The 11,910-nt window shown below is 41.0% G+C and overlaps 1 protein-coding gene across 1 annotated transcript; it reads right to left on the bottom strand.

The window, feature by feature from the left end:
• Nucleotides 1–1,600: 1,600 nt before the first annotated feature.
• On the bottom strand, nucleotides 1,601–4,699 carry LOC115819741 (CCN family member 3-like). Its single transcript, XM_030783243.1, has 5 exons — nucleotides 4,649–4,699; nucleotides 4,313–4,544; nucleotides 3,073–3,327; nucleotides 2,296–2,510; nucleotides 1,601–1,888 (listed from the first exon to the last, which is right to left on the bottom strand). The coding sequence occupies exons 1-5, from the start codon at nucleotides 4,697–4,699 to the stop codon at nucleotides 1,601–1,603; spliced, it is 1,041 nt and encodes a 346-aa protein (XP_030639103.1).
• Nucleotides 4,700–11,910: the final 7,211 nt, after the last annotated feature.

Raw genomic sequence — 11,910 nt, 5'->3', positions numbered from 1 at the left:
TACTTTAAGTCTTCAGTCAATTTTGAAACCTTCAGGCAATGTCGCCATCTTGAGGACAAAACAGGTTCCTACAAAAAAAGGAAACGCACAAAAACTGTTGTGCTTACCTATGGTTTTACTGGCTTGAAGCGTCACTAAGTGTAACTGATTAGCTGATGATTTCAGGCCTCATGGGGGCACTGTTTGGCACATCAGCAATTTTTTCATCTGAGACAAAGCTAGTTTAACGAGGTGCCTTAGCTATGTTAATTAAAAGGAAATTACATACTTCACTTTCATTCACGTTTTTTTTTTTTTTTTTAATCCCAGACCAAACTAATGGCTAATGTACAGAGAAGAAAAGACGGGAGCGGAATAGAAAAATACTTATTTATTATAGATATACTGAGGAAAAAAAAAAACAATTCAACACTGAACAAGCTGTGTAGAATACAATGTCAACAAAATCAGAGCGCACATATTATGTACATTTATCTATACATTGTATGTTTTAAAAAGAACAAATGTGCAAATCAGAGACATGACAAAACCACGTTTGAACGTGCGTACAGACATGTAATGTGCATAACTTCATGAAATGTCTTTTTATCAATCCCTATTCTTCTCTGGAATCCCTTATCCAAGATATGCCCTAACTCAAAACACACTCACTTCACAACCAGGAGATCTGTTCAAGTCTTAAAATTCTCCATCTCAGCACAGGGGAGAAGTCCAGACCAATTCCGTGGATTCCACCGGTACTGTGTGACTGACCTTTGACCCCAGCGTGTACATATAGCCCTTTCAGCTGTGGGTGGCCTCTTGGACTCTGGGAGCCTGAGAGAGGTCATGTCTATGGGATGCACCCATGGGAGAAATTCACAGGCTTGTTTAAAAACTCCCAACTGGTAGTATTTCCCTCATCAAAAAAAAAAAGAACCCAATGCATTAATCTCAATGAAATCTCATTACTGGGAAAATGGGGAAGGGGTCATGTCTATTAACTAACACATACAACCCTCTGAATTATCAAAGAGTTTCAGAATATAGACATAGAGGTGTCTCTGTGGGAGCGTACGGAATTTCGAATACGCACAGAGACCCCCTCAGAAAGCTTAGACACTACAAGCTATCTATCTGCCTTGACCTTTGGCTCTTTGCAAAAACGAAACGAAACACACAAACAAACAAGCAGACAACAAAAACACAGACTCACATCGCCCCAAAACAAATCTAGTTCAAGGTTCAAAGGAAAAGTTTGGCAGTTTTCACAATTTCACTTTAGTGTTTTTGTCGTAAAACAATGGTATGTGATCCATTGCCTGTGACAACTGAGCTTCAGTGTCCTCTTACATTAGTCACTTTAGAGCTATAAACAAACGACAGTACATGAGGCTGACATCTCTCCTGAAACTCATAGCCAGTGAAATGCATTAAACTGGATCTACAGAGCTGGTTTAAGGTGCAAAAAAAGGTAAAAAAAAACCCAAAACAAAACAAAACAAAAACCCCACAAAAAACAAACAAACAAACAAACAAACAAAAAAACCCAGGCAAGCCATTTCCTTTAAGTGCTATCATTCTAACCGTGCACATGGCTATAGTCGAGTAAACCTGGCTGTCAGTGGCCCATGTAGCCTAGGTCTGCAGGATGGTAAATGGCATTGTCACGGGGACAGTTGTAGTGGCAGGCACAGGTAGTGATGAACATCACAGGTCTCTTAATCACCCTGCCTTCGGCGCACCGAAACTCCACCTGTGCCGTTTTGGTGCGGTGGGGCGTGCAGCAGCGTCCGTCCCCGCACAGGCCACAGTAGCGGGGTTTGTAGGCGTGGATGCTGGTGCAGTTCTTGAAGGTGAAGTGTGTGGCTCTGGGGCTCCTTTTTGTCCTCAGGCACTTGCTCCCAGTCTGTAAGAACAACGACACAGCGTTCGAGGGTTCAGCTGGAGCGTTCTCACGACTCAGCCAAAATTTACTCACTCATCAGTTTTTTTTGTTGTTGTTGTTTTTTGTTTTGTTCCAGCATTTGCTTGTGAATTAAAAATAAGTGCAGGTTTAACCTGTAGCCAGTTAAAATCTCGGAGATAAATAAAAAAGAATAAACACAATACAAAAATGACATTTCAATGCAAGTAGAAAATGGGTCTGTCAGGAGGTCTAAGTTTAGAACTTGCATTTATTCTTTGGTGCTAAATTATTTTTAATTTGGAACAGAGGAGATTTCTGATTATGAGGTATGGAAGTTAATAGTTGTCATGGAGACACAGATTACACTGTGTGTGTTTTTGTGTGTGTGTGTGTGTGTGTTTGTATACCGTAGCAAGTCTCTGCTCCTCCAGCTGGTCGCAGGGTCTGACCATACACAACCTGCTCTGTTTGACCATCTCACAGCGTCTGTTCTTGTTGGTCACTCTGGTGGACACGCCCATGCCACAGGTCCGAGAACAGGCACCCCACTCTGTGGTCTGTTCAATGCAGTTGACACTGGGATCCCAAGAGTCAAAGCCCACTGTCTCCTCCTGTCTGTACGCTAGGAACCAAGACAAAAATCAGGATTTTAACTGGGCTGGGCTGAATAATGCACTTTTCTATTGACCTCAATGTTTTATTCAGCTTTTCTTGTAGACTAGACAGCCAGACAGCCACGAAGATAGATAGATAGATAGATAGATAGATAGATAGATAGATAGATAGATAGATAGATAGATAGATAGATAGATGGAAAGATAGACAGACAGGCAGACAGATAGACAGATAGATAGATAGATAGATAGATAGATAGATAGATAGATAGATAGATAGATAGATAGATAGATAGATTGATAGGTACACAGATACCAGACCTAGCTAAAATAAGCAGAGGTCACTTGCTGCATTGTTACATTGACTAAGAGTAAAAGGAAAGATCACAACTGCGAATATTGTGAATAAGGAAAATAACTGTTCCGTGTTTTTCCCCATGCAGTCTTCTGTGCTTTGGGAGGAATGAAGCTAAGTCACCACTAACGGTCTCTGCTTACTTTGCTCACACACTCTCACTAAGGTGCTTCTGACCTTGGCACGAAAAGTGTGTGTGTGTGTAACATACTCACCAGCCATGGCAAAGCCTCCGAGGGCACTGGCCTCCGTTTGGGGCTCACACACCCACTTTTCGCAGCACTCTCCTGGCACTTGGACTCGCCGTGGGAAGGGGCAGTCTGGCCCAGGCAGCATCACATCCAGATTACAGCGTGGTATACAAGCAATCTGCCCATCCCGACAGTGGCACTGGTACTTACAACTGGGGAAAAAGGTCTCTCCATTCTGGTAAATAGTGCCATCCAGTAGGCAGACATCCCCCTCATGAACTATTGGAAAGAGGTAAAGAAAAACAAAAACCCAGACTGCTTTAAAATATGATTAGAGCTGTAGATGTATAGCCTATGTTTAATTGAGCAAGGTCTGTTTGTTTGGAAAGATGCTAATTATGCATCCACCAAACTAATGTTAAGATAGAGACATCCAGCAGTATCATCACGATTGTTATATGGCGAGGTAATTCTCATTTTCTTGAATAATTCACTCTAGGCAGATACTTCAGGGTACAACTCACAAAGAAGCAAACTAAGCATAATACTAGGCATAAATGCGGTGACAGGTTTAAAATATTTACAAAAGGGCGGAGCTTTTTTTTTTCGTTAATTTGAATTCCACGCTCGTGCTTGCCCTAAATTACTCAAACTCATAACGTTTATTTAGCTTTACATTTCATGAGCAAGGCCTATTATTCTTGGATAAAAAAGTGAAATTCCAGTATTATCTATACTATGTCACCATTTACAATAAAGGAATGAGTCTGGTTAACAACATTTCTTGAGGTGACTGGTGAGTAACGAAATATCAAATCTTATTCGGAATGGGCAGGGCTGAGTTAATGTTAACGGTTGCAAATGTTCGACTTGTAGACGTGAAGTTTTCTTTCATAGACTCATGTTTTGAATTTCAATAACATAGCTATTAGAGGAATATTGTTGTAAATTCATGTAAAAATATATGTTTCGAGTTATTACCCTTGATAAAGCAGGCAAACTTGTGTTAGGCTAGACGGCAAACAAACGTTGACTTATACGTATCTTTTTGTGTGTCTCAGGTAAAGATTTCCAGCGATAATGCTTTTTACTAAACTGTGTATTGTTAAATGAAATGTCCATAAGTTAAGTGTCTGAATGTGTAAAGAAAATGCCTATGAGACAAATATTAGATTGTCTGAAATCCTGCCCTCATTCGAAAGTGCCCGGCTTCACAAGAATGTTAACACTCAACATACGATTCAAACCAAAAACATCGACTTACCTACACATACACCTGTCTTCCTGTGCCTAATACCACCGTAATCGCATCGGAGACCCTTGCGCGTATCACAGGGGTTCATTTCGGAGCAGATCTGCCCCTTTTGCCGTGCGCAAACGAGACAACAAGCGCAGTCATCCAGAATGAGCTCAACTCCAGGTGCGCACATTGGAGGTTCCTGAGGACACAAGCATCGTGACGGGCACTGCGCCAGTACCATGGAGCACACGGTAACCTAAGATAACAAAACACAACCCCTTTATCCAAAAAGACTGAACACACATAAAAATAAAAACGTTAAAACTTTATTTTGGTACAAATATTCTACAGGGTACTTACTTGCGCATAGATGAGGAAAGCTAAAGTCTTTAAATCCTTGATGTTTGACATCTTCATTTTCTGTCGACGTAAAATCAGCTTTAAATTTTGTGGCTTGCCCTAGCGATGTTATCCTTTTGGTGAGGGTTGTAGGAGTTTGAAGAGGATTTTATATACTTGTCCGCCCATACCAATAGGCGAGGAAAAACGTCTCCTCCTGTCTGGTTGCTCTGGCAGCTGATTGGACAGTGAGTCTGCCAAATCACATCTTGCTGCTAGAATCCAAGTAGGCTTTCCTAGAGGTGTTGCTCCATCCCTGTTGAGGATGAAAAGAAAGCAGACAAGTGCTGGTTAAAATGATCAATTTGGGTATTGTTACCAACAGTGTAACCTGTTTTAGTAAGAATTTAACATTTATCAACAGTATGAGGGAAATTGTAACTGAAGATGTCTTTTTACTCTCTGTATGCTTATGATGTTAATGGTAACCCTGGGAATAATTTTTATTTTACAGTTAAATAATCCACATGTCAAAGTGATGCACTGATCATAGTTTTGAAATGTTGTATGTAAAATCATTCTAGATGGATTTAGATAAGTGATGCTGACAAAGAGGCCCCATTAGTGATTATGAGTCTAGGCTGATTTCACAGTTTATTCTGGTCTTGGTTCATAAAATGTTTATGAAACATTTAATGGGGAAAGGAGCCAGAGTGGAGTGATGCCATGACAAGGTTTTCCAGAATTCTCAGTGCCAAACTGCCACACCGATGAGACACACTCTAGGTCATCCAAAGAGTGCACTGTTTTTGACTGTTGTTTTTGGGATGCTTCACTGACTGTTGATTTGTGTATCAGATCAGCAGTGGCGGGACAAAAGTTGAGTCATGCCCAATGCCAGGAGACGGAAGATGGAATCCCAGTGTAATAGTGCCCTCAGTACGGTGAATGTGTTTAACGTTGTGAGGGCTTGGCAGAAAGGCATAAATGCTTTCCCAGTGATGTTAGACGAGCCAAATCTATCTAAAAAGAGCTTTTAATATGTGTCTGAATTTTAGTACGTATGACTACCTGTTGACGTTTAGACTGGTTCCTGTAAATTCTGAGAGAGAAGGCTCAAAGGTAGAGAAGTGTGACTTAGATATCACCATTAGCAATTAGTCCTGTGTCCTCTTCAGGTGTCTGTGAAGCTGAAATGGCGTTGTCCAGTAATACATGTATGTGGATCCAATTGTTTGGCACTTGAGAACGTGTGAATTCTGCCTGTTTGACTTATCTTCATTCCTTACATTCTTCATTTGGTTTCAGACAATAATCAATGAAAGACTGACTTCCATGAGTCATAAAAAATGCAAAATGAGTCCAGTCCCTGTGTATTCTCTCGCCAGAGGAACGGAGAGTCAAGAGCCTTATAAATCACCTAAGTGTTGGCAGAGGACTCTACCCAAGACATGATTCACAGAAAGTCAAATACTTTTACAGTGGAAGTTGAAAAATGTCAGACTTCACATTTCTGTGTTTGCTGACTTTGTCTGGTGTGCTCCTCCCGTCTGGCAGTGGGAAAACTGTGCGTCAAAGCAGCACATGCCTGCAGTCAGGCACTCTTTGGTGTAGATCAATACATGAGAACACAATAGTCAACTGAGTTGGAACTTATAATCAATTTCACGTGTTAAAGCAGATTATTTAGCAGTTTTTTTCACTTAATATCAGTGTAATGGAAAGCCTTTGTTTTTTGGGATGGTGCATCATGAAGTGACACTAAATGAAGTTAATAAATAATAGAATAAAATGCCCACAGAGTTTTTGGTTTCCATCATTGATACCGAACAGATAAGAAAGGAGCATCAGTACATGAGTAATCTACATTGCTGAATGGCTTTGGTGCCACTATAATTTTTTTTTTTTCTTTTGTGATTTTTCCACAAATTTCCTGACAGGCACTAGGGCAAATCCTTTGGAATGTTTGCTTCAGCACTTATGCTTGAAATGGAGGAATTATGTATGAAACCGTGGTTATAGAATATACCAGAGTGCGATCGGAAGTCTACCTACGCACATGTATGTGGCCTGTGAAATATTTCTGGAGAAGAATATACAGAGGCTTGGCTCAGTGAAGAATGAATATCATTCTAGGAAGTGTCGGCGCTGGATTGTGTTCAGACAGACTGTCTACCCCTCTGTCCTTTTTTCCAGTGGATCTTGATGTGAGAGTATACATCAAACAGCACACTCAGTAAAGTGAGCTTCAGTCAGGCGTTAGGCTATGTATGCGCCTGTTTAAGACTAACAGGACGTACACAGTCAGAAAGCTTAGTCCTGAGCCATGAGACAAATTAAATGAAATGGAGAAGAGAGGGGTATAGGAGGCTCCTTTTTCTGGAGTAACTTTTATTCTAACCCCCTGAAAATCCCCAAAACAATTCAGTGCAGGTATTGATGCTCCTGACATGGCACTGAATAATGTAATTTGGTGTGTGTGTGTGAGCATAATTGGAAGAAAATCCTGGTGGAGTATAACTTCCTGCCCTGAAAATTCATCATAGCAGGCCAGACACACTTACCAAAAAAAGACAAACAAAGCAACTAGTGAGTAACAGTGTTCAATATGGAGCCACGATGGTAGCCTGTTAGCTGATAAGCCTGTTTTAACCCACATATTGGAGCCATGATCGAGTTAATCTGTCTCATGTCTTGGTTGTTTCTCTTACATTATGTTTTGCTTTCATCCATTCTTGTCTTTCAATCACTGATGGCACTAGATCCGTCCTGACAATTTGTTAAACTGTCACCAAATCGAGACTCTGCGATGAGAATGATCTTGGGGGAACATGTTTTCATAGGAGGGCATTTTACGACCCTAATTCATGACTCAATCCGTGTCATGCTTGGCTAATGTGTTTCCTCTGCTCTAAACCTGTTCACCTCTGTGCTGTGTTGTGTCCCATGGACATTTGCAGAGACTGTCTCCACCATTTACATTGAGGGGAATTAATCTGCACAGGTGTTGAAATGATTTTGACTGAATAACAACATTCCCCCAAAATCAGTTGGTTCACTGGCTAATTGATTATTCATGCAGTGGAGTCAATTGTTATTTTGAGATCCTCTGTTGAAAACTTCTTTGCTGTATTCGGACACTTCCATGGGAACAGTTTGCTTTGAGAAAGAAGAATTTGTAAAACAACTCGGGAAAGCTGACATGCTTGTCAAAGTAAGTCCAGTCAAATAACCTGAATAATTTGACTGAGTTTATAATGGCACAGTTTCTCCTGTGAAAGTATCTTTTTTCATTTCTGGTGATTACCAGGCACAGACTTTTGGAATAACTGAATGGTACTTGACCCCCGTGGCATGTCTCTTACTTTCCATTATGTGTCCGGTCAGGAATTTTCATTACATTTGAAACCAGTCACAGGAATACAACACTGAACGCGGTTATGCTTTATGCCCCCAGCCCCCAACCCCTTTTAAATTTTCTTTTTTCAGGTTTTTTCCCCCTTTTTTGTTTTTGGAAAGAATGCCCAGTGCAGGGTCATGTCAGGAGAGATTCAGGGTTTAGCTGGTGGTCAGGGGTCAGTGTAAGGGTTGGATGAGATGTGTTGTTCCCTGTCAGAGGTTCCTCTCCCCTCCAGACCTCATCTCCAACCTCCCACGTAGCCCCTGTGTTTATATGCTTATAAATTTGAATGTCCCAGTAAATCATTTCCTCCTGCCATTTCAGTTTGTAGGCACCCAAAGGGGGAAAAAAATCTCTATTTGGTGGCACCCTCTCGCTGTAACAGGTCTGGGATATTACAGTCACATTTAGAATATTACAGTTTTATTCTTTGTGCAGATGCCTTTATTTGGAATGACTTAAAGGAAGTGCATTCAGACTGTGTCCAACAGCAACAGGACAGAACCTTTCTCTGAAAAATTGCTAATGATAAATACCTCCAGAAAATAGCTTTAGTTGTAGCACATGGCTAACCAGAAGCACTCTGAGATTATGGTGAACTGTAGTGGAATGGATCCTAGTGTTTAAACCTACCTGATATCAGAGTCAAATGCATGTCAATCAAATCATGTCAGTGTGACATTGTGTGATATGTAAGCTTTTCCAGTCAAAGTTCTTTTAATGTCTGTATGAGCCTGACAGACTGTTTTTTTTAACAGGAAGACAAAAAGAAACTGAGAGTTATTCACTCTGCATATATGAATATATATCAAAGTTATATAACATTACACAATATCTGTATGTTATAGACTGCAGTTTGTTGTGTACAGCATTCAAGCATGGAATGGTTTAGCACTCTGGCCACACTGTGGAATTCATGGTGTCTACCATTACCTCTCATTCTGACCCTGATAAAAATAACTTTGAAATCATGTCTCATGATATATGTGACATATTTCAGCATGGGGGTGACATTTATGGAACCCGGACTGTGTCCTCATGTGCGTTTATTTATTTTCATTGCATGTGGTGTGTAACGCTCAGCACATGGATAACTGGACATTTTTATGAAAAACAAAAACAAACAAATTTATGTGTAGAATTCACTTTTATTTATGGAGTCATTGGCCATGACCTTGAATAACAGATCCGTCCCCAGGAGGCATTTGCTTTTCCCTTATTGAGGCAACCTGCTCTCTGCTGGGTATGCAACAGCTGGATTCCACTTCAAATAGTTGGAAGCTGGAAAACTATCAAAGATATCCTCAAAGTCAGATAACTACACAGGTTTGTTTGTCCGAAGAGGAAGCAGCTCAAGGGAAACAAGATCACAGAAAAACAGATTTACAGCGTATGATATTTTGACGTTTTAAAGGCACGATATGATACGAGACTGTTCACAAGTCTTTCAATACGTTTTAGTTGCGCATAGAGCAATTTTAACTTGGCAGCTCTCAGAGATGTCCTTTCTTTCTAAACAGTCTTATGTACTGGCCTGTGTCCAATAAAAGCAACTTTGGCTTAAGGGACATTTGAATTGCAGCGCATTAGATGATGTATGAGTTTGATGGTGTTTAAACCGTGTAAAAAAGGTTTTCCTGCGTCACCTTGGCCTGAGCTGGACTTCTTAAATGAGAAAATGTTTAGACGGTGATGAGAACGTGAGTGGGCTGTGGGTCAGTAGGTGTTGATGGACACATATGCCACTCTGCTGTTGCCCCGGAGACACCAGCAGTTGCGCAGATCTCGGTGACCATGTTTCTGCCCTGTCTGCGGGGAATCAGGCTGGGCAGTACAATGGCCTTCAGTTCCCTAAATGAGCATCCTCCTGTTGCCTTTGGGAAGGCAGCCTTTCACTTTCACAGCCTCTTAGAATCAGCACATTCATCTTTTGCTGTTTCAGCCATACAGAAGAATGGCCATCGCCCCATGGTACTTGTCACAGTTGAGATAAGTGGAATGTAAATTTTGTCTTTGCTGTGTTAGTGTTGTGGGGGGAGTGTGTTCCGCATACAGGAATGACACAGGGATTCTGAGATTTTTCTCTATAAACCTGTCCATGTGCTCGATTTAATTTCTCTCAGTCTTGTAGAGGGGAAATGCTTCAGGGTGCACACAAAAGACAAAAATATTTGGGGTGGATGATGGAAAAAGATTACCAGACGTGATTTTTCCATGTGCCTTTATAAATCAGTCTTGACATTTAACACCAGCATGCTACCAATACGCTCTCTTTGGAGGCATGGCACAAGGTCAACAGGTCTAAAAGTTCTTATCTGAGTATAGTTAGAAAAGTCTCTAGAATGCTGTGCCCCCAAAACAGTTGCTGTAATATTTCGTATAACAGAATCTGTTGATGCTGAAAACGATGCCAGCATTAAGTTTCAGGTCAAGCAATAAAAAAGAAGGAACTTTTGTACAGAGAGCACATTGAGTCATACAAAAGAATGTAGGTTACACCCTTTAATGCAAGATATTCTGCCCAAATCATGGTTGGCGAATTAGATTTATCTGAGATATTTTTACAGTTTCAGTTGGTTGTTTGAGTCCAATTTCAAGACTCTCTGCTATTTGAGCAGTAAAATGCAGCTTTAAAACAAAAAGACAAATGTAATTTAAACAAACACTTTTAACAGCAGTTCACCAATTTTCTACAGAATTTCTTTGAAATGTAAGAATACATAAGTATATAAATCAAACAGCCTTACATCCACTCTTGATACACTTTAAAAAAACAGTACCTTTGATTGTTGTGCATTATCAGCAGTGCAGTGTTGTGTTGAAAGGCTAAAGTGAGGTGGGAAAAAAAATGCAGTGACCTTTTGAGGCATTCCTCCTGAAGGTCTGTTTTGACTTTTTCTGTAGACCTACCAACCTGACCTTTTAAAAGCATCTCTGTATGTAAAGGGTGAAAAAATGTGCTGTGATGCACCTAAACTCTGTGTCATGTTTGCCTTAGATAATGGCAGAGAGAAGGTCGGGAGCTTTTGATGTCGCTGGGCAGTCGAGACCAGGCTCACTAGCTCTAGTCTATAGAATGCTGTACCTGAACAATACGCATGGCTGCAGCCGTTAAATGATTTGCATTCTGGAAACCGACTCGGAATGTTCGGAGTCTCCTAGGAGAAGCCCAAAAACGAGCTTCTTGATGCTGAAGTGTGGCTTTCAGCCCTACAATTTACAGCCTGCTCTTGTTTGGTGTTTACTCAGCTTCCTCTTATGGTGCGCTGAAAAAGGAGGCGGTGGGTCCAGGATTTATTGGGACGTCGTCTGCTCTGGGAAGAGTCTGGTGCCATGTTCGCCATTAATCAAACCGGGTTTAGAACCGCTGCTGATATTCTTGGCAATTTCGCATGATTTGCAAAGACACACAACACAGAGGCTCTAGTCTTTGTTTTGGTAGGGGCTAACCACTGGAATGGTTCAGCTCTAGCCAAAACCAATGGTCAGTGTTTTACGTGGGGGAAAAAAAGGAAATCAGTCAACCTCAATGTAAAATAATCACAGCGATTTTCAGCATCAGATGCATTTAGACAATACTGATGCTAGAAAGGAGCCTGGATGTTTTCATATTTTCATCCTTTAATTTAGAAAGGTTGAAGTCAGTGGTCAGCTTTGCGTCTTGGTCTCTCACTGTCCGAGGCGCCGGAGTGAGAGGCCTGCCAGACTCAGAGTGTCTGTGTTAACAGCGTGCTTCAGTTCTGTCTGTTCTCCGCATGCTGCTCAGCCCGGGGTGAGCGCACATTAATGTCAGCCCAGATCTGCCAAAAACTGTTCCACTGCACATCAAGCCTGCCTCCGGAGGAAGACTCATCATTCTTAATAAAACAAAGCTCTTTTATTG

The sequence above is a fragment of the Chanos chanos genome, chromosome 8, assembly GCF_902362185.1.
Source record: "Chanos chanos chromosome 8, fChaCha1.1, whole genome shotgun sequence".
NCBI classification, from domain to species: domain Eukaryota; kingdom Metazoa; phylum Chordata; class Actinopteri; order Gonorynchiformes; family Chanidae; genus Chanos; species Chanos chanos.
The sequence above is the reverse complement of the archived record's forward strand: the minus strand, read 5'-3'. Positions and strand labels throughout refer to the sequence as shown.

Coding starts and splice junctions, on each gene's coding strand:
- LOC115819741 (XM_030783243.1), bottom strand. CDS start 4,699: ATGTCAAACATCAAGGATTTAAAGACTTTAGCTTTCCTCATCTATGCG. Junction 2,511..3,072: donor CGGAGGCTTTGCCATGGCTG/GTGAGTATGTTA, acceptor CTTGGTTCCTAG/CGTACAGACAGGAGGAGACA. Junction 1,889..2,295: donor AGGAGCAGAGACTTGCTACG/GTATACAAACAC, acceptor TTGTTCTTACAG/ACTGGGAGCAAGTGCCTGAG.